General features: G+C 40.5%; 2 protein-coding genes across 4 annotated transcripts in view; both read left to right on the top strand.

Moving 5' to 3' along the window:
• Positions 1-10,732, top strand: part of YAF2 (YY1 associated factor 2) — a 34,079-nt gene extending 23,347 nt beyond the window's left edge. The window contains exon 4 of the mRNA XM_072338935.1: positions 1,552-10,732. Coding sequence (XP_072195036.1) covers positions 1,552-1,789 — 238 coding nt within the window. The 3' untranslated portion in view covers positions 1,790-10,732. The remainder of the gene's footprint in view (positions 1-1,551) is intronic.
• Positions 10,733-12,415: 1,683 nt separating this feature from the next.
• The window catches only part of GXYLT1 (glucoside xylosyltransferase 1), a 28,112-nt gene continuing 18,393 nt past the window's right edge, over positions 12,416-22,134 (top strand). Inside the window, exons 1-2 of one of the 3 annotated variants that reach the window (XM_072344947.1) lie at positions 12,416-12,458; positions 21,140-21,232. In XM_072344947.1, the coding sequence (XP_072201048.1) occupies positions 21,180-21,232 (53 nt within the window). In that variant the 5' untranslated portion in view covers positions 12,416-12,458; positions 21,140-21,179. Of the gene's footprint in view, positions 12,459-14,889; positions 15,182-21,139; positions 21,233-22,134 lie in introns of those variants that run through there. The other 2 variants (XM_072344928.1, XM_072344939.1) reach the window with 2 other exon arrangements.

The raw sequence follows: 22,134 nt of genomic DNA, 5'->3' as shown, positions 1-22,134 counted from the left end.
AATATTATAAATGGAAATAATCATTATTGGATTGCAGTAGTACATTAAAAATGCAAAAGGGAGGCAAGGAAAAAGAGAAAACACTTAAAGAAATAAATAAGTAAAAAATCTTGGATGAAATACTAGTATTGAGAATTGCATTAAGAATGGCTATTGGAAAAAATACTTAAGCACTTCAAACAATTTTTCACAGATTTGATTCACTGGATACAAATGCTTAGTTAGTTTAAATAGATTCCTTCAGTATCCTTTTGGGAAGAAAATATCCTTTTCTCGTTGCCTGAAAACTTGTATATTATTGCTGGAAACAATCATAAAATCTGAATGCACACTGAATATGATTAATAAGCTTCAGGCATACCACTTACGCAGGCTGATAATGGTGAACTTTTCTCTCTGTTCCCATGCTACAGAGCAGCAGCTTTTCAGTTCTTTTAGATTCTTCAAGCACACTACTTTGGCCCCAGGGGAACAAGATGTCAAATCCTTGCTCTGTTCTAGAGGAGGAAAAGCAGGGGTTGTTTCATCTGAAGTTGCTGGGAACCAATTCTACTTCAAACAAAATCATGTGATAGGGTAAAGGTTAGGACTTTGCTGTTAGCACACCTGCTAACGTATGATGTCATATGAATTTATTTTATTGCAGCTTGAGCTGGTGAAAGCTGTGGAGTCAGTTAAGTGCATAAAGCCATGCCATTCAGAATTGCTTGTATAAATTCACCTGTCTCACGACAGTTTGCCATGGTAGTCAATGGAATATTGTGAATTTAAAGTCCTTTATGCTCACCGCTAGCAAAAATGCGATGGCAGAATATCAGTCAGAGTTCTTTTATGATTCTTCATGTTGCGAAAATCAAACAAACGAAAGAATAGATGAAGAGACTTAATTTATCTGTGCCATATGATTACTGAGCTCTTTGCATATCTTAAATCACAGCATGTGTTAGGGATGTCAGAATTATTCTGTGAAGGGCAGTATAAATACTGCACTAGCAATCTCAGTGAGATTTTTAAATGAAATACAACTGCTGCCCTTTTGGAGTGTGGAATTTGTAGCTACAACTGTATTGTTGAATTCAGGAGGCACAAGTGAGCTTTTCAGACACCAACATCCTCATTATTGAACACCATTTCCTACCTAGAATTGTTGCTTAAAGCTGCTGCAGGGACACATCCTTCCCTGGGTCAGATTTTTAACAACTTCTAGCCACAGTAATGAAAACCATAATTAAAGAATAGTTTAAATAAAAATAAATGAATTGCATATGTGAAGGTTTGTTTTGTAACACCATTAAAATATTCACATGCTAAATTTTCATATGATCTTAGTGGAAGGTGGAAAATGTGTTATTGTCACCTATTTTAAACATATGGGAAATATTCCACCAAAAACACTTGTGCTACATTGTCATCTTATGTATTACATGTTCCACAAAGCAGTATTACGCAGATATTGCTTGTATGTTCTCCAGAGCTCCTAGTAAGAGGGAGAAAGACAAGATAATGAGATGGTGTGTGTGTTTCTAATATGATTCATTATGCTTTATTTAGGCCACGATTGAAAAATGTGGATCGAAGTAGTGCTCAGCATTTGGAAGTTACCGTTGGAGATCTGACAGTCATAATTACAGACTTTAAGGAGAAAACTAAGTCACCACCTGCTTCCAGTGCTGCTTCTGCAGATCAACACAGTCAGAGCGGCTCTAGCTCTGATAACACAGAGAGGGGAATGTCCAGGTCATCTTCACCCAGAGGAGAAGCGTCGTCACTGAATGGGGAATCTCATTAAAGTTTATTTCCTCCGGTTTCTTTAGTCTCTTCTCTTTAAAACATGCGAATACATAACTTCTGCCACCCGTTACCACATTTTCATGACAGATTATCCATGCACAATTGGTATGTTTACTGAAACATAATTTATGCAGTTTAGAAAGAAGAAAAAAAGTGCAGTGATAGAAATATTTTAAATGCAATCTAAAAATGCTTACGAAGCATTTTCAGACCAACTGTTTAATCTTTGTGTGTAAAGGTGCCATGAAAATGTGGTTTGAATGTTCATACACAGTGTTACTGGTAAGTCCATTTTCACTTTTAGTTTAGTGAATTCTAACAACTCTTGGAGTCTCTACTATTGGCATGTACTGAATTTAAATTTTTATAACATAGTTCAAGCTGCCTAAATATGTATTATCTGAGAATTGTGAAACATAGTTATATGTATGCAAGTCAAAGATCAACTTAATCAACTATTGCTGCAACAGAATTTTCATAATAATTATCTTAAAAACACCTGCTGGTACTTGGTGTGGTTAAATAGGAAAATGTTATTAAATAAAACATTTGTATGAATTTTTGCCAATGTTTGACACATTTTACTAGATTACTGTTAATGAATTATGTTAATGGTTTTACCAATATTTTTTCACACTTAAAACACTTATTGAAATGTTTACAAGCAAATACAAAAAAAAAACCCATAGTAAATACATTCTGAACATCGATTGGTTGACGCTACGATTCAGGAGAAGTCACTGTCATTATACACTGGTATTCTACGTTGAACCTCAGATGACAGCATTTGGCAAAACTAACATTTGGAAATACAAAAGTTTGGTAAAGCTTTAAAAGTAACCGAAGTACAGTTTTTGTTTCTGCTTAGTGCTCTTCCCTTGCCCCAGATTGACCTAGCGTTATATAATCAGGTACCATCTCATTACAGAAATACCAGATGTTGCACAAGAATAACGAAATAACAATACTATTGCTATTTTTTATTTTTATTTTTTAATTTTGGATCAACTTCTTTTTGTTTTGATTTGGCCTACTTGAAAATATTATGTCGTAAACGATGTATAAAAACCCCACAGTATCCTACTTTATGGCATAAAGTGTCAATATTTTATGCACTTAGCAATATACTGATACAGAGCAGAACTATTTACAGTCCCATCTGGTATTATGTAAAATTACCAATAAAATATTTTTGTGAATACAGATTTTTGCATTTTTGTTTACAGCCAATAAGTGTTTTGATATACACACATCCAATCCATGTATAGATTTAAGTTACAGATTCAGGTTGAGTACAAAAGTCCATTTAGCTCCTTTCAGTGAGACAGTCCACTCACACTCCTGTGATTCTTCTTCTTTTTTAACATTCAAAATATATAAGTTAAATCCCATGTAAAAGTTGAATGGACCTTCTTGGTAGTGAATCCTAAATTATTCCCAACATGTCGTACATCTTCATAACAGCTAAAAGAATGGATTTTTGTAGCCCCTGACAGTTGTGATGTTTGGTGGTTTCTTGTAGTAATGTATTTTTCTGTTTTTAATGCAGTACTTCTACAGGCACAATAGTACTGTTCTATTTTGTAAGATGCTAGTTGTGAAATACAGTTAGTTGCATAAAATGAAAGTCTGATGTGATATCTGAGAACATACATACCTCATTCCTTGGTGTTGCTGTTTAAACTTTTTAGACATCAAATGTTAATTATAGGCTATTTCAGGTAGATAACTACTGACCTGTTTATTATGTATTCTGCTTTATCTTACTAAATAGGATGTCTGTTCATTGCAATTACTTGGCCAAATCTTAGTATCTGTTTAAAAAAATAAGAAAAAAAAAAGAAAAAAAGGGAAAAAAATGAAAAAAAACAAAACATTTCAAGGTTCTTAAATGTTTTTGGGGCTGGGCTGTTGTTCTGAATAACATATACTAGTTTTTAGAAAAAAAAATACATGCTTCTCAAATTTATTTTTTTATGTTTTATTTTTAGGTGGGACTATTTGCAGAATATACTGGTGTAATGGATTACAAGAGAGCTGAAACTGTTTAAAGTAAGCAGTTTAATGGCAGAATCGCATAGCAGGATGTCTCGTGAAATGTGTTTCCAGTTTAAGGTGTAATGAATGCTAACACATTTCAGTATTCCTTGCAAACAAATAATAATCTATTGCCAGTAGTTCACTAAATGGGATATTTATTTTCATTTAACATTATGTGAATAAACCACCCAGCACTACCAACAAGAGGTCTCTTTGTATCTTCAGAAATAAGTAGCCGTTTGGTTTGGAAGGAAGGGAGGATGAAGGGGACTTCACTACGTTTCAACTGTCTCTAGAGAATAACCTCATGAATATGGTGCAAGTGTAGCTATAGTCAAAAAGAATGCAGAAAAGTCTTATGGAAATCACTGTTCCTTGTGGAATAAGAGGTAGAAATACAATTTCTGACTACAGATATAACAGATGAAAGGCAGGACAGCTAGGAGCAAAAAGTTGAGCTGTGGTGGCTCTAACTGAAATACTGCATAGACAGTGTTTACGTTGCAATGATGCCTGTTTTGGCATTGAACGAAGTTAAGATAATTTTTGTCTGTTTGTGATTAAAGGGATGTGACAATACTGACAGCAGAGTAGACAAAATTCTAAGTACAATATGTTCTAATTTAAATGAACTTTGCTTTCATAATTTCGAAGTAATTTTGACTTGTAGTAATCCTAAGATGTTTTTCGAAGTGTAAATATATTTAAAAGCATCTTTACTCCATTTATAAGAAGTGAAAATTTAATGTTGTAATGTATTTTGATTAGCTGTTTTACTCTGTGACTGTTCTCTCCATAAGAATCGTTGTTTGTAAAATTCTGTATATGCACCAGTCTTCAACAGCCATACATTCTGGGTTGCTTGTGAGGTGGTGATGCAACAAAGGCAAGCCTGATAATGTTCCATGTAAGTGAGTTCCTTTATGTGCTGATTATCTGGCTTCGGAAAGGGAAAGGGGAAGGAGAATGGGGGAAAATGGCCTATAATTAACTCACTGATAAAGTGTATAATTGTTTGGTCCTTTATCTTCCTAGCTTTACCCCTAACTGTAGGTAGTGTAAGGAAAAGATACACTGTTAATAGATCTTTTAATTTCTTCTGTAATTATGTTTGCATCTAGGAAAGAAACAAAACTTGTTCTGCACAGTAGCAGGTTCAGGTACGCTGTATAAAGTCTTGATTCTAACAGCAGTTAAAACCAAACAAAGAGAACCCTTCACCTCTCAAAGATTCTCAGTGTTAGTATATAAGTCTCTAAATTAAGGCTGAAGTTTCGGAGCTTCTCTAGATATTTCCTGTTTTGTGGCAGATTGTAAAATCTCAACGTTTGGGCTTTATGATCTGTGCACTGTTATGGACAGGATGTTTTTTGGTAGCCATATAAGACAATACTTTTTATAATTTGTTTCCATGAGGTCTTCACAATGGTCAAGCAAGTCTTCTAGACTAGATGTGTGCATGGCTCTGCATCTTAGGTTCTTCAGGTTTTCTCTCTCCTGTCTCAGAAGCACAGTGGTTTTCCACATGCTGATTGACTATTGCTTTGTTATACAGAAGGAATTTGGCATGGAACTGTCTATTGTGTATTTCAGTGTTCTTTTAGTCTTGCTGTTTCATGCCTTTAGTTGACTCTGCTGCCATTGGGGAGTCTGGGTACGCTTCCCTTCAAATAACAGAAACCATGTGGAAAAGGAAGTGTGACTTAGAGTTTCTCCTCCAGCCAGCAGCAAGCACTATACTTGTAAGTTTGTCCTGTGCTAACTCAGGAGTAAGATAAGACAGAAGGTGAATGCTGTTTTTGGTGGTGGACCACTCAAGCATATTTTGCAAACAGGTTCTTCTATTTTAATGTTAAGGTTTGCATGTGCTGGAAATACCATTTGAGCTTAACTGAATTATACCCCCAACTTATGACAGAGCAGTGTTAGCTTGAAGGAGTATAACCTCATAAATGGGCAAAAGCTGTACCATAACATCCGTCAAACTGATGAGAACTTGGTTGGTTTTCTTTTCTACTGCCAAAATTCTAACCATGAGATGGAGATTTAACAGGTTTTTCTGAGACTGATACTGAGTTTAGTTTGGTGTCAGAGGAAAAAAAATCATGTTTTAATAAGAATTTACAGGATTTAACTATTAAAATAAAAATGTACTTCACAAGTTAATCACATATCAGTACTTCACAGAAATTATTCTAACTTCCTGTCTAGATTGATATGAATGGAGTAAATGGTGCAACAGCAAAGAATGGCTGTACCCCTGCTAGTAAATGGTACTATCCAGCAGAAAGTGATGACTTGTCTTAGACTTTGTGCAGGAAGATTGTGTTGTGTGTGCGTACAAAGCCTAGGTGTCCATGTATACCCCTCTTTGCCATTGGTTTCAAACAGTGAAAGAAAATGCATCCAACAAAATAAATTAGCTGCACATCCTAGAGTCTTACTTATGCAGGAGCTGTGTACAGTTGCTGTTTGACCGTATAGGTGAAAAATACCTCCCTTGTCTAATACTTAATCTCTCAAAAGTTGATTTCCATCCTAATCTTGCCCCTTTTATTATGGGAAATAAATGAATGTCATCCAAAATAACTTGTTCTGTCCACTGACACAAGGAATTGTTAAGAGCAGACAGTTTAATATGCGTAAGAAGTTTTAGCTTTACTTTTAAGGAATTAAATATGAAAGTTGAATATCAAAAACTCCATAGCTCAAATTAGTATTAGTAAGTGTAGTCACGATTGATTGCTGTGTCAATGATAATCTAACCTAATCACTCCTTTTTGCCCTATGTTTGGAAAGAAAATGACCACTGGAAGTGATACTTTTCTGATAACAAAAATTGAAAGAATGTTTCCAAGATCCTTTTTGTTTGTTCTGAGGAGAGTATGGTATATCCTGATGGAGATGGGAATTTCCAAGCAAGAAGTCATTCAGGAATATGTTTTCAGGATCTGACCCAGGTGGGGAAGTTACATCTTTAATTACACCATTGTCTGTGTATAAATATTGATGGTAGTCAAAGTGCTTGCAAAGTGAACAAGCTGCCTTGAAATCTTCATTGTTTCTTGAGACCAGCTGAGCTCTAATTTGCAGTGGACATACTGAGAAGATGACTGAGGAAAACTGCACACTGACCTATTTTTGCATAACCTGCTAACTGTGTGCTCTTAATGTTCTTCGTGTGGAGAAGCAGAAGTGTACTCGAGCAGAATGTATGTAAGCAGCAGTGATAGAATCTGTCTCTCTGCTCCCTGCTCTAGTGTCTACGGGCTGCAAATTCTGGTTGTTCAAAGGTAGTCACGGGCCCTTGGTTGGTCACTTAAGCATCAGTTAGTTAAGCCAAATCAGTGGTCACACCAAGATTCTTCTACTTTCTGAACTTTGGGACTACAGGGGTCTAATTTGTAATTGTTATGCATTCAATACACAACTACACAATACACGATACTGAGCATGAAATAATCTATGTCATGCTGATGCTTCTTTGCAGAGAATAAATCAGAATGTTTCAGTGTGAAGCTCAGTTCTCGATGGCACAGATCTCTTAAGAAAAAATAATAATAAAATTGCCATCTGACCGATGATTTCTTACTGTAACAGCCTTCAGCTGTGAATTAATCTAACCAAGGAAAATCTCTTTAAGATTACACGTGTTTGTTGAGTCTCATTAGTCTCACCTCTGAAGGGAATGCAGAATTCTGATTCCTTCCGTCCTTATTTTCATTGAGGTACATCTACAGGGTCACTGGGTGCAGTGATTTTGAAATAATTTCATGTGCTGACTTTTCTAAATAGGAAATTTGACTGCTATTCACAGTTCTTCAGCTGTATCTTGGTTTCTGTAAGACTGGCAGTGCTACGCGGAGCTTGGAGATCATTAGTCGGTATTGTCAGTCATCCATGTTTCCACATAGTTGACTTAATGGAGATATTCTTGCTGAACAACCTTAGACTAATCCTGTACCATTCAAGCATTCTGGTGGAGGTAGCTGGCTTTCTGGGATGCCAATTACTGGTCTTCACACTTATACTTCTGCAAAGGGTCTGATTCTATTGCAGGGCTTCCAAATGCAGAAGAATAAGCTCAATGCTTTCCCACTGGTGGAGCTGTAATGCTCCTAGGTAACTAGATCTGAAGGTTTTTTTGCAAGGCTCAAGAAGATACTCTCTGTGCTGGCTGGAGATAGAGATCCCTGGAGGAGCACGCGCAGACACCAAGGACTACATTTCCTACAGAAATGGAGCAGGCAGCATCAGTTTCTAAAATGTAAACAACTTCTAAGAAAAAGACTGAGAGTAATAGGAAAAATGAAAAGAGTTCAGAACAATACCTAGAAAAGCTACTACATAATGACTTCTTGAGTACACTGTTTTCTTCTGTGTACAGTATTGGAGGTAGGGGGTATCTTACACTTTGTGTGTTTTCTGTATAGCTCTTAATACATGTTGGTTCAGTGACTTTCAGCCAAAAGACAGATACAGGTCTTTGTGAATTTCATGATCATTTCTCTCTTGGGTGCAGATCACGTATTGAAAGGGCAGCTGTTGTGGTTAAAGAGTATAAAATAGCTTCCGCTTCTACATTTAGATACTGCACAGTTTTAGAGGGTTTGATTCCTGGGCTACTAAAAAAAGGATACCTGTGTTGGAAGGGTAGTAAGGATCCAGGCTAGAATGGATGTGGCTCCTGAAAATAGTTTTGTGGCTGGTGGTTCATATGGCTGTTTTCAGTGATTAATCTACACTTTAGCCAGTTAATCTTGACGTGTTAATAGGGCACCCTCACAGACAGATCAGAACTACCAACAACACTGTCAGATGCTCTTAAAGTTTATTAAGTGCCTTATGCAGAGCATCAAAGAGGCTATGATTCAATTGGAACAAAGTTTGTTAAGAGATTTACTTACTCCTCTGGAGTGGAGTCACAAGTTGTTGGTTGTAACAACGGTGATGTTCCTGGTTATAAACCTAGAATCTTACGTTTTATTGCTCATACAAATACCTAATAAGAAACAGTCCAGAAATTTCAGAGGCTTTTGATTTGTAAAACATATGTTCTTTGGAGGAGATCTTGTTTTTTCCTTGTAGTCAGCTGTGATAGCCTGCTTGGAATATCACAGAAGTGAATAAAACTGGAGTATTTCTGGATGCTTTCACACTTCTCAATTTCCCAGTCAAGAGTAGTACTGCCTTTCTTGGGAAGGGGTACATAAGTTGGTTTTATTCGTAGGATTTATGTTTATCTAATATAATTTTTAAGGGTTTTATTGTCAGAAAAAGGGCTTGTTATTTTGAAAATACAAATCTTACCTGCCAGGTGTCTTCCCCAAAATGAGTAAGTGCCTTTTCTGTTCTGACTCTTAGAAGTATTTACGTTGTCAGATTGAATCTGAATGTCCTGGATAAACCAAGAACTAAGTACCAAGTGTTACCAATGGTTTGAAATCTTTTCACTGAAAGAACAAGAGACAGAATGTAAGCCACTTGAATTATTTTGAGACCTGATGTGATCAGAAGTTTTATAACCGCACATGAATAGTATACTTCTAAGAACAGTGTTACATTTCAGGAACTTGATATTGATTAGGAAATAAATATTTATTAAAGTAAGTATATTAAATAAATATTTATTTACCAATTTAAGTAAGAGAAAATTTTACACCATGGGGGCGACAGTCTTGCTGTGAGAAGTCCTGACTACTTAATGGAAAGTAAAATGAGGCCCTGAACTCCGACTGTGAAAGAATGCATTTGGTGAGATATTGGGACTGTGAATCTTAGGTCTACATTCTAACAAAGCAATTCTTCCCACCTAAGTTTTAGCCAATTCTCAAGCAGGAAAGAAGGCGTGAGCAGATGTCAGTAAGAGGCCCTCCGGTTATTATTGGTGCTGCTTCCTATCTCTAGAGGATCTTTCTTTCTTTTTTTTTTTAATCTTTGCTCAGGACTGGTACAGCTGAAAGTATATTTTCCCTTCATTCTTAAGCCTAGATTTTGAATGGAGTTTCTCTGAGACACTTTTGTAGTGAAATCGTATTCCCTACGAACATTGAAGACAAAAATAAACATCTCTGTGAACAAAAAGATTGTGCGTGGTTGTAGTTTTTTTAAATACAGAATTTTACCATAAAAATTCTAAGGGTACTCTATGCCAAATGTAACCATTGCAAGTGATCTGCACTTGGAAGGTAGCAGTCAGAAAATACAGCGTACATCCTGAGATGCCACTGAATTTCTAACACACATGTTTTGGCAGCCATGGGAGATCACATCATTCTGTTTGTGCCTGGAGATAGCTCAGATCAGCCTCCCAGTTTTACTTCACCCTTTCTTGACCTGAAAGAATGTAAAAGTAGAAGAAATACGTCTTTCTAAAGTTGCAGATAAAAGATGTGCGAAGGCTGAGCAATTTCCTAGTGTCATCATGAGTGAGCAGTGCTTGACAGGCCCTTGGCTGTTTGTGAGTGGGCCATGTGGTACTGCTGCTGCTCACAGGTTCAGCTGGCCCATGTTCTGTGGGGCAGTGTAATTTCAGTTACACTGGAGATACAGCAGGGTAATGTCCATGAACTTTGGTGGAGTGACATATGGCCGTAATGGGCAAGCTGTCTGCTCACCACAACCGCTGCTTTGGGCTTCAGACACAACTATCTACTGACAAAGCATGAGGATACTTGGTACCTAAGCCTGCTATGTAGCTTAGGCATTGGTCTGCCATATAGCTGTACTATGCAGTTTTAGAAGGGGCAGCCAGTACTTTAACTTCTTCCTAGTAGTTCAAGCACTCAGTATTTTAAACAGATAGTACCTCTAGCTGATCTCATCTGGCTTTGAATTACTAATTTTAGCAATAAAGCAACCCCTGGTGAACAAGATGTGAAGAGAGAGGAACATTAGGAATTTATTGGCGTGTCCCTCCATTAGTATCAGTGTTAAACTCTGCTTGCAGAGGAATGGGATGCAGAGCAAAATAAAAAGATAAAATAAGAAGTTGGCTTGGACAGAAATTGACTTGATTTTTGAACAGGGGCAAATGGCTTCCCTACCTGCCTCACTGCTGCACGTTTATCTGGCTTGCAGAGCTGACTGACTTTCAGAGCCCCTAGCAACAATCCTAAGCCTCTTTCCTCTTCCTAGAGCAGCTGGTGGTTGCCACCTAACCCTTCTTTTCATGTTAGCTGTTGCTAGATGCAGTTTTATTCTCCTAGCAATGGCCGTGCAGGCTTTTGTACTTGGGAATTACTATGTCATTAAAATGTATAAACTATACCAAATAAGAAAAAATAAGCTAAATAAAAAAGTGATGTTTTCCTGTCAGTGGTCCAAGGATCTCACAAGTTAATGTGTTCCTTCAATGAAGGAGCCTTCAAAAAAAAAAGAGTAGGATGAGCATGCTCATTATAAGTAGCATTGAATTCACTGTGTAGAGTCTGCACTGTTACTGTAAGGTGGAAGATGTGGAAAATACCTTTCAAGACTAATTTCATGTTAGTTGATGTACTTCATCTTCAAAATTGAGCCATAAAGCCATAATACAAAGTTGCTGTTGCGTGTGATTAGTTAGGAAATATTTATTTCATTGCAAGAAAAATAAAAGATGATGGATTTTAGAAGATGCTGATGGAGGGAAGTGACTCAGAGCGCTTGATGTGGTATCAAACCATAGCAAGACAAGGTAAGGACTTTTAAAATGGAATATTTTGATATGAACAAACAAACACAGCCATAAAGCCAGGCCAACCTGCCTTATTTCTGTATTTTTTGAGAAATTTTATTAACTATATATATGTATATACATCTATATATTTAATTAGGGCTGCTGTCGGGAAATATGAGCAGTAGGAACAGTAGGAGCGGAAAGCAGCTGCACCAAACTAAATCCTTGCCTTAGAAATGAATTTGAAGGAAAGAAAAATGAAGTCTGGCAGCAAAAGACAAGGAATGCTGCACCAAGAAGTCTGCTGATGCCATATGCACAACACGTGGCACAAAGCAGTTCCTCCTTGCTCGCCAGCCTTACAATCCATCATAGCAAAGTGTTGACACTGCAGGTTGTACGAAAGGGCATGTGAACATCAAAGGAAATGTCTTTGCCTTTGAAAAACCCTCAACTGGTCTGCACTCCTGGCAGCACTGACACGGATCTGTCAGCACAAAATCTTATTGCTTTGCCAACTTAACTAACGTTTTAACTTCCTGAAAGTACAAAACCAGAAGGGATGCTACGAGTGCATCTGATTAGGACCGGGCTTTTGAATTAGCAGAAAGTTTATGTGGAAATTGATGTCTTTGTTCTCTCGGTTGCATCAGATAATCCCCTTCCGTAATTCTGAGTTATATCTATGTTTTAGTTGATCTAATTTATCTCTTGACCTGATGCGTAGCTAGGATGGATTCTGGTTTAATTTTATGTCCCTTTTGGCTTCTGAACAAACTAAAGAGAAGCATAAGGTATTAATTCTTTTAAAAATGGATTATCCTACGTACTTAACATCTGTAGTTTGCTAAGCTTTCTGTTTTCTGGATTTCAGTTCTTTTCTGGACATAAATGGAAACCCGAAGAAACACAAGTTCCCGTGGCTGAGTTTGAATTCCATTCAGAAAAAGGATTTAAAGATTTAGAACTGGTAATAAATGGAGAGAACCCTGTATTTAATTGTGCTTTACTTTGTTTTAACTATTAAAGACTAGTAAATGTTACAGCAAAGTGCTTTATATTGTTCGTTAATTATGATGAGTGATAAAGGTATATAAATGTTTATACTTAAAGAATTTTGGAGGCTACATTAGCTAATTGGATAACTATCAGCACTGCTTTTTCTTAGTGACAGAGCCCAGGTATGACATTTCATTCTCTCTGGCTTATCTTTGGTATTCACAAGGCTGAGTGTGTAGCAAGAAGCATTTTGCCTTTTACCAGACCAGCTGATAGTTAGATTAAATGGAGAGATTCTGCAGCGTGAAAAGGGCTTTTGTGTGTGGAAGTTTATCTGTCTTCTTGGGTTTTTTCTTCTACCCAGTTGCATCAGATACCTTAACAAAAGATCCCAACTTTCTCCCTGACCTTGTCTCAACTATATTTTTAGACCACGGAGATACATTCTCACTCACTTATTATTTAGGTATTCCTGAACAGCATGAAATGAAGAGAGTCCTATAAATTCTTATTTGTGAAATGATACGATTGATAATCCAAAAGCACTTTTTTTTTCTCCCTATCTCATCTCTCTCCTCAGCACTCCTTATTTTCTCCTTTCTTGTCTGAAATAACACTTTCTTCTTCCGACACATGAAAGCAGTGCTGCTGCCCAGCTGCTGTGTTCATTCTCAGTCCCTTTGTAACACCCCACAGACCTCATTTTTCCTGACTTGAACACTTCTCAATTCAGAAGGCGAGTGTCACACTGCAGTGGGGACTGACCCGTCTTCTCTTTTGTGCTCACTGCCAGCAAAGGCTCCTTTGTATCTCCCTCTCTGACTCACACATTGCTATGAATTTGCCTTTAAAATTGCCAACCGCCTACCATGTATCTGGGATTTCTGATTATTTTCTTCAACTATCTGTGAAATATAGCATCTTCCCCCCCCCCTTTTTCTTCTTTCTTATGTATACTTTGATCTCTTGTTTTAAACAGCAAAGCTCTCCTCAGCATTAAGGGCAAGAAGTCAGGGCTTTGTTTATCCATGAAAAATGTTCTTTATGACCTGCCATAGGGACTTGTTCGTATGTGCAGGGGGTTGTGAAGTGGGACAGTGGGTGAATTCATGACACCAGTCAGCATGCGGACATGCAGTGAGAACAGTGAGCTAGGTTAAGATCACAAGCACACACAGAGAGAAACGAGCAGAATGGCAGAGTTCATCCCCCATGATGTTAACCCTGGAGGGACAGAAAATGGGAAAGCTCAGCTGTAACTTCAGGTGGCACATTCAGAACTGGATATTTTTCTGTCATGGACATGAACCTCAGTAGTATAAATTTCCCTTAGTTTGTTTAGCAAGCTCTTTTTAGAGAGCCCTTTTTACAGCTTCTTCCTCATTTTTGCCAATGACTTTCTCAACGAGTCCATCCTTCTTGAGGTCCCCACCACCATTCTGCCATTTTGGCCCTGGATTTTGCCTTTGTGCCCTTGCTGCACAGAAAGCCAATGGCATCCTGGGTGTATGATCGCCAGCATCTGGGGAGTTGGATCCAGTTCTGATCCACACACTAATGCAAGGGAGACCAAGCCATACTGGAGAGAGCCCAGTGAAGGGCCATGAGGATGAGGATGGGCCTGGAGCACCTCTTCTGTGAGGAAAGGCTGAGAGAGCTTGTTGCTTAGCCTGGAGGAGGCTCAGGGGAGTCTCAACAATGCCCATAAATACCTGAAGGGAGGTATAAAGGGAGGGAGTAAAGACAGAGCCAGGCTCTTGTCAGTGGTGCTCAGTGCCAGGACAGGATGCAGTGGGCACAAATAGGAATGGAGGAGGTTCCCTCTGGACACCAGGCAGCACTGCTGTGCTGTGCAGAGATGGAGCACTGGCACAGGCTAACCAGGGGCTGCGGGGTGTCCTCCTTGGAGACCTTCAGCAGCCACCTGGATATGGGCCTGGGTATCCTGCTCTGGGTGTCCCTGCTGGGCTGGGCAGACCCGGCAGTGCCTTCAGCCTCAACCACTCTGTGTCCTCGTTAGTTCCCATCATTCCCACCGTTGATTTGCCCTCCCTGGATATTTATTTATCTTAGGTTCTACTTCTGTTTCTCAGTGCCCATTTCTCTCCTCGCATTCCCTAGTAACCTGACTTGCGTACTCAAAACACAGCACAGTATCTACTATTTCACGAGGGCCACCATTTTTCCTCACACCACCTCGGTTTCTGGGGCCGGAGACGGGTAGGACCATTTTGGCACGACAGCTCCCATCGCTGCCATTTGACTTTCTTCTTTCAAACGGATCCATCCCCCCGCCGAGCTCCAGGCTCTATCACAGACAGCGCCTGGGACGCCCGCCACAAGCGCTTCCTCCTCCCGCCTCGTGTCTCGCCCCGCCCCTCGAGCCCCGCCCCCCGCATGCCGGGGCTCGCTCCGCCGCCGCGTCGATCGTGGCTCGCGCTGCCGGTTGGGCCCCGGCTGCCGCCCGGTGCTGCCGCCGGGGCCGAGGCGTCGGAGGATGCGGCGGTTCGCTCGAGTGGCGCTGCTGTTCCTGGGCTGCGGCGTCTGCTCGCTGCTCTACGGCGTCAGCCAGCTCGCGCTCTCCCTGGAGCAGGAGGCCGGCGGCGCCCGGCAGCGGCAGGCCCGAGACTCGGCCGCACCCGACGGCGGGCGGCAGGCGGGGAGCGCGGGCCGAGGCGAGGAGGGGGCCGGCAGGTACGGGCCGGGGCCGCGGGTTACCCGCGCGTTCCTTCCAAGCGGGCGCTGGGCGCGCTGTTCGCCGGCCGCGGGCGGCCCCGACTGGTGGGAGCCCGGGCCGGGAGCGGCCTGCCGAGGGTTGCGAGGAGGGGCGGGCCGTTCCGCGCTACGAGCTCGGGTGCTGCGAGGGGTTATCGAGACTCTGGAGCGGCAGCGGGTAACTCTGTGAATAGTTGTGGCCGGCTTCAAGCTTCAGTACGAGCACTCGTGTCGCAGCGCTGTGCTCGGTGTTAGCGTGAGCGGGATCGCCAAAGTGTACGAAAACTCCTGCTTGCCCTTCCCGTGCTCTCCCAGCCCGCCTGGCCACACGGAGGTCCCTGCGGAGAAAAGCAAGCTATAGCGGTTCTAGGTAACATTCAGTAACTTCATTAAATCAGTTCTAAGTAGAAATAGGAGGGAAGAAGTGTTTGCTGTAACTTGGATTAGTAAACTTAGATGTTGCTTTCAGGTGTGTCATGATCTTGCTTAGCAGAAGAGCCAAATCTATTTTAAAGCAGTACTTATTTCTTTGTTGATATTTGTACTAATTCTGAGATACCGATGGAGGAGAACTTCAGTAAGGTGAAACTTCTGACTTGCTGCATTAGGGTGGAATGAGATAGAAATCTGCTCTGTGTTGCAATGCAGAAAAGCCTCCCAGACTGAAGTAGTTATCTTCCAAAGGTTTAAGTGCCACAGGTAATTCACAGGCATATACTTTCATGAAGATGTACCGTCTTGCAAAATGGGGTGCCTTCTGTGGGTATTCTTTGCCCAGAAACTGATATCAAAGTAAAGGCTGTGGGGGAGCGGCTTCCCATTGCGAACTGTTGGAAGTTTCTGTGCTGTGTGTGCAGAACTCGGGGGCGGGTCGGTGCCATAGCACTTAAACTTATTACAGGCCTTTAGTGGACTAAGAGACTCTCCAAGGAAGAATTCCATCCTGTGGCAGTGAAGGAATGCCCCGCTGAATCTTCCTTTAGATGCCTGTCTTGGTTATTCTCACATATTGGGTCATGTCGTGTTCTTGTGTGTAATCGATGAATGTCTTAGTGGTGGTCAGCTTTCATACCTCAGCTGTTTCTGTAGCAGAGATGGAGCTTGGTAGCCACAGAACAGCTTGATGCCTCTTACTGCTGTCTTGCGGTACTAAGGACTGAAATAGCCTTGTGGAACAGATTACGTTCAGAGAACCTTCTAATCCTTCCTGAAGTTTAACGTTTCTTACTCATTTGTGGGGACTCTCAGCAGTGAGGTGCTTCAGCTGTTTTTACTGGTAGCTGTAAAATGCAGTTTAGCGAAGCAGATATTTCTGTCATCCGAAGGCGGTCATGGACTCAGCGGTGCTTTCTTCTTATGCTGAATAGAGTTTTCTTTTCCCGAGTAATCTGATTTAGCGTATGACATAAAAGCAGAAGGAATTTGGTCATATTTTGTGGTGGAAGGAAGAAATTAAAGATTTCTGGTGGTTTTCAGAAGCATGCGAACGTGAGAAGTGCAAGCTTTGAATTAAGGCTTCAGAGCACCGCACCTGCCAGAATTTCGCAATAGTGCTGATGCTTCTCGGTAGAGCATCTTTAATTAGAAAGGAAGTACTGTGTTGAAACTTGAATGACAAGCTGAGGCAAGATCCTTCAATAAGCATAATAATTCAAGGGAGATCGCTGGGTAATCGCTTCGGTAATGAGGTGTTTGTTTCAAAGGCTGCATTAGCCCTAGGAACCAAATGAGTACAGACTAAAAGCAGTGTCTTGGAACTGGGTATAAAGAGCTGCAAAGCTTTCTATGAGGGAAAAAAAAATACCCAGTGAGATCGTGGATGCCCCTTCCTGGAAGCTCTGAAGGTCAGGATGGATGGGGCTTTGAGCAACCTGGTCTAGTGGGACGGGTCTCTGCCTACAGCAGAGGGGTTGGAACTAAGTGATCTTAAAGGTCCCTTCCAACCCAAACCATTCTGTGATTCTAAAGTGTTTTGAGAGTTTTAGGTGAAGCCTGAAACTCGGTCTTAGCTGTGAAGACAGATAATACTGATGGTAAATTGCCCTCCTGATTCTCTAATACTGTCATATGTAACAGCTACGTGAACAACGGTTCTGAACCTGAAGAAAAAGAGTAATGAAGTGACCTCATTCACAAGATACAAAGTTGGTCAGAAGCCAGTCCATGTAGTCAGCCTTTTTTAATTTGTTGCTACGATTTATGGGTGAGGCTGTGGAAAAAAAAATGGTAAAAACAAAATGAAAACAGCAGTGGCTAAGTGCGCATTTACAACATGGGTCATTTTTAATGTTGGCTGTCTGTGGAATGTTCTTTCAAGTCAGTGTTCTTGATGTTCTTTCACTTCAGTGAAGCACGTAATCTTCATCTTTCCATGTAGGTCCAAAAGGAGTGCTGTTCTGAAGGCAAGTTAGTATAGTTATAGCAAGTTACCCAGAAGAATCATGATGTCTCAGTGTGTTTCAATGTTGAATTGGGAAACCCATTTCCTAACTTTTGCTCCTGTATGTATGAGCAGGAAGGAAATAAGAACGTGGCCTTCCTGTTTTGCTGCAGCAGTCTCTCTGGGTTACTCGATGCTTGCTGTTGATTAGATTTAGCTTGTTAGTGCAGTGCTGACAGCAGTGCGGCAGTCATGACCCACGGTAGGTCTGATGGACGGGTGGCTGCTGCACCTCCCAGCCCTGGTGGCAGCCAGTAGCAGAACTCAGCACTTACTCCTAGTAGGGACACTAGCCCACACTACATGTGTATACATGTGGCTGGCCACAGGCATCAACGTGGAGAAAAGAGCACTTGTGGAAGCACAAACAGCACAGGTGTCCTGATCCTATTCCCTTCTCTGGTTGATGAGCATGAAAGCCTCTTAGTAAAAAGTATATAAGTGATCTCAGTGTAGGTCCTTCCAGTAACTGGCCTTAGATGCTCAGTCTGTGCAGGAGCTGGTCCCGACCCTCTGGTCTCCTCCCTGCTACTGGCCTGGATGTGGGTATCCATAAGGCTTGCATCACTGCTTTGGCTGCTGGTACTCATAGAGCCCTACAATATACATATGCACGCACACGTGGGGCTATGGATCCTTAGGTTGTCTGGCCGCTGGGTTGCCTGATCTCCCAGTTGCTTCATGAAGATGGGTGTATCACTTGGCTGATTCCAGGTGTATGACCATATCATTTGTCAACCTCTAAACCTCCAGACATGAAGACATTTGGAGCTGGCTGGGACCTCCTGGTTCTTTCAGCAGCTGTCTCACACTTTGAGATTTCAGCCTTACAGCCTCTCTATTACCTGGCTGACACGCCTATGACCCTCTTTGTTGGTGAATCCAGCTTGGAACTTGCTAGTGACAATGCCCCAGTGTGCACACCCACAAACTGTGGGCACTCAGGTCAGGGCTCTTCAGTTTCTGGCACTGCAGATAAGTGGGCCCCTTTGATTTCAGGCTGCCTCTTGGACTTCTGTGCATGCAAAATAGAGCACTTGTTCACCCAGGAATGCAGGAGCAGTGTTCATTAAGGAGACTCACAACACAGCCAGTTCTACTAACTGACAGCCTGTTCATGTGTCAATGAACCCTCTTCTTTCTGTGTGTGCATTCTCACTTCTCTCTGTTTCACCTTGATGCTTTGCTTTGTCTTTGGTCATTTCCCTGAAGCTCCCCAGCTCCTTACTGCAGTCTATTTGGCACAGCCCCAGAGTACGCTTCCTCATGGAGCCTGGAGCACTGCCTTTGTGCTGCCTAAGTGGCAGGGTTCCTTGAGCTGTCTGTCTTTTCTCCTTTCATTAGCCTTTAGCCATATAACCTGTAATAGATGGGAGCAAGCTATTCCCTAGTGCTGCAGGTAAGTATTCCTGCCTGACCTGCACTCTGTTGGATAACTTGTTTGATTAACAGGCAGAATGCACCTCCTTAGCTTTGAAAATCACCTGGAGCACCTTATTTGTCATCCGAGCTTTTCTCGTTTATTTACTCTAGCTCTTAATTAAAAAAGAAATAAATCAGGAACAGAACTTGAATATAATTTTTGACTGATCTTCTTGTGAGTAACAGAAAATGTACTCTGTCAATTTCAGCCTCTTAATGCACTGTGTGTGGAAGCTGTAGGAACACGGCAGTATGTGATCAGTTGAGAGAGAGGCTTCTGTTTGTAGGAAACAAGTCTTAATGTTTGGTAAATCATGCATCTCAGTAACGCTTCTGTTTCGAACAAACACAATTTGTGAATGAAATCTGAGCTTGACAACCTTGTCATAATACAAAATGGGATATTGGAAGGGCCTAATGTGGCAGAGAAAGCACTTTGGCATTAATTCTAGTTGTTGGTATGGTAGTCTGTGTAAGAAAGGAGCTCAGGGCAGATAAGAAAAACACAGCGCTTGTGACAGCTGGAAGAAGAATCCTTGTAGTAACAATAATACAGCAATCTTCCAAACCAGAATAGTGTTTTTGAGTCTATTAAGTTGTCCTCAGAATAATGAGAGGCAGTTACTACAAAAAGGTGTGCACTGAAGATCATAAAGATTGTTCTAGAGATATGTGCCGTGAAATTGTTGCCTTCTTTTTCGTTTAAAACTTCAAAAGCCCCAAGGATGAATCTGGGCGGGGAGAATTTATGGCTTTCTACCACTGACTTTCCCCAGTAATATTCAAGAAGAAGCAAGTCGCAGTCTGCGTTACCCTTTTTTGTATTTATATTTGTTTGTGGAAATCATTTCTGTTGTTGTGAGATGGAATGATTCCAATAGTCTTGCCACCACGTTCCCGCAGGATATGAGGATTTCCGCTACCGAAGAACTCAGCTCGCAGTTAGTGAGGCTTTGTGTAATGCTTCTGTGTGTTCATCAGGTCATTTTTCTGTAGCATCAATAACAAAGATGATACAGTTTGCGGTTTTTTGTTATTGCGGTCATCTTTTAAATGCAGTTTTTACAAAGCATGTGTGGCCTGTGTAGATCTCAGATAACCCAGCCAAGGTGGTGCTGATTCATTTCAAACTCATAAAGCAAACTTCCAGTACAGCTTTGAGCTGTAGTGTTTCAGCTTTCCATCATCAGCTTTCTCTATGGTTTTCCTTCTTGCACGTCTTTCCTTCATGAATGCCAGCTCTTAACAGAGATCAGCGCCATTGGCATTATGTTAACAGTGCATAATGGTGAAGCATAGGAAGTCACTCAAGAACGTGCACCTCTTGCTTTGCAGTATTTCATATGCTCCGTAAAGGTTTTAAATCTCATTGATTCCCTCACCAGAACCTTAGAACATGCACTTCTATTGCACTTTAAAAATATTTCCTATAATATTCTTGCATAAACTTCCATAGCAGACTAACACACCTTTTTAGCTGTTAGTGTGACACATGGGAACGAATGACTGCTCTTGGTACTAGTATAGAGAAGGAAATCTTGTCAGATGGGGTGATTGTTTCTGTATTGCAGTAACCTTTTGTAATGAAACAATTTAATTGGTGCTGATGGACTATTTTTGCTCTTTTAAATCAGGTTTGCACTGAATAGTCATGGGTTAATAGGGCTTGTGTTTAAATGAATAATATACGCTTGAAAATGAAGTGTTCCAACTTCTCTGCTTGTGGTAGATAGAGATGCTGCAATGGTGAGGAATCTTTTCAGCTTTAAGTGTTGCTTTTCACTCTGTCACCTATAGATTTGCATACAGTGACCTTCAGAAATCCTACCCCCTTTGTTTCTCTCACTCTGAAAATAAATAGGGAGGAAAGGCTGGTGGGATTGGGGCCATACATCCTGAAAAGAATCCTTCCTGATTGGTACCTGCTCTTTTATATTATCCAAGCTCCATCATGTAGTGAGTCTCCTGCCAGGTAATTAATCGATCAGATTATGTTTCAGCTACAAAATAATCCTATTAACTTTGCCATATAATCAGTAACATTTATATAGGTTATTTTTGTCTTATCCTGTTAGGTGTAAGAATTTGTCTGTATCTTTCTGGAATTCCTATTGGATGCTGCCCTCTGATGTTTGTGGAGTGAACTGCTTTTGGGAAGCTGCTTTTAGGTAGGATCTATTGTTAAATAGTTCTTTATTTTTTGATTGCAGACAAGTGCAGCTAATATAATAGTATTTGTGACTATGTAGCAAGGTGACAAAGCAAAATATGTTGATTGCCTCACATTTCACATGTTTACATTACAGTTGTCTTTGGACTTTGTCCTCCTGTTCTGTTAGATTTTCATGCTATACACTGAGGAAATGTTAGTACAAAGAATTTTCTTTTTTTTTTTTCCAATTATGTTGTTTTCTTAAGTAAAGACTTGTTAACAGTGGTAAAAAGTCTATCTGAAAATAATCTTCAAAAATGATTGGGGATTTATTTTTGACAAAACTTGGTGCACAGCACGACTTGTGATATAACTTGCTGTAAAAACTGGCAGGTATGTTTAGTAAAGTCTGGTCTTTTTTATTAAAATTACATATTAACAAGAATATGAAGAAGGCATTTCATCCAAAACTACTGAAACAGCTACTTTAGAATGTGATTTAAAATACGCTACATGAAAGCATACAGTATATCCTTAAAGTTTTATCTTTACCAAGACATTTAAATGTTTTGATTTTTTGTGGTTGTTCACATGCTTTAAAGCTGTCAGATTTCAATAGTATCTTGCGAAGAAACTGAGGAAGCCTTAAGCTACTTGACATGTATCTTCTCTAACCCACATAGTTTTTTCCTTCATGGAGGAATTCATTGACACACCTTTGCTTTGTATGAACGTCCATGTCAGACTGCCCTTCTGCTGCCATCTGTTGCCTGGCAACAAAATTTAGAGGAGTATTGGTGGGAAGGTTCAGCATCTACTGCTGCACTGCCACCATCTGCCTGTGATGTTGTAGGTCAGTGAAATAAATCAGGAGGCATTACTTTCAGAGCAGCCCTCCTTGATCTGTTCCCATTCTCC

This window comes from Excalfactoria chinensis, chromosome 1, assembly GCF_039878825.1.
Source record: "Excalfactoria chinensis isolate bCotChi1 chromosome 1, bCotChi1.hap2, whole genome shotgun sequence".
In the NCBI taxonomy this organism is placed as follows: domain Eukaryota; kingdom Metazoa; phylum Chordata; class Aves; order Galliformes; family Phasianidae; genus Excalfactoria; species Excalfactoria chinensis.
This window is presented reverse-complemented; position numbering and strand designations above follow the sequence as displayed.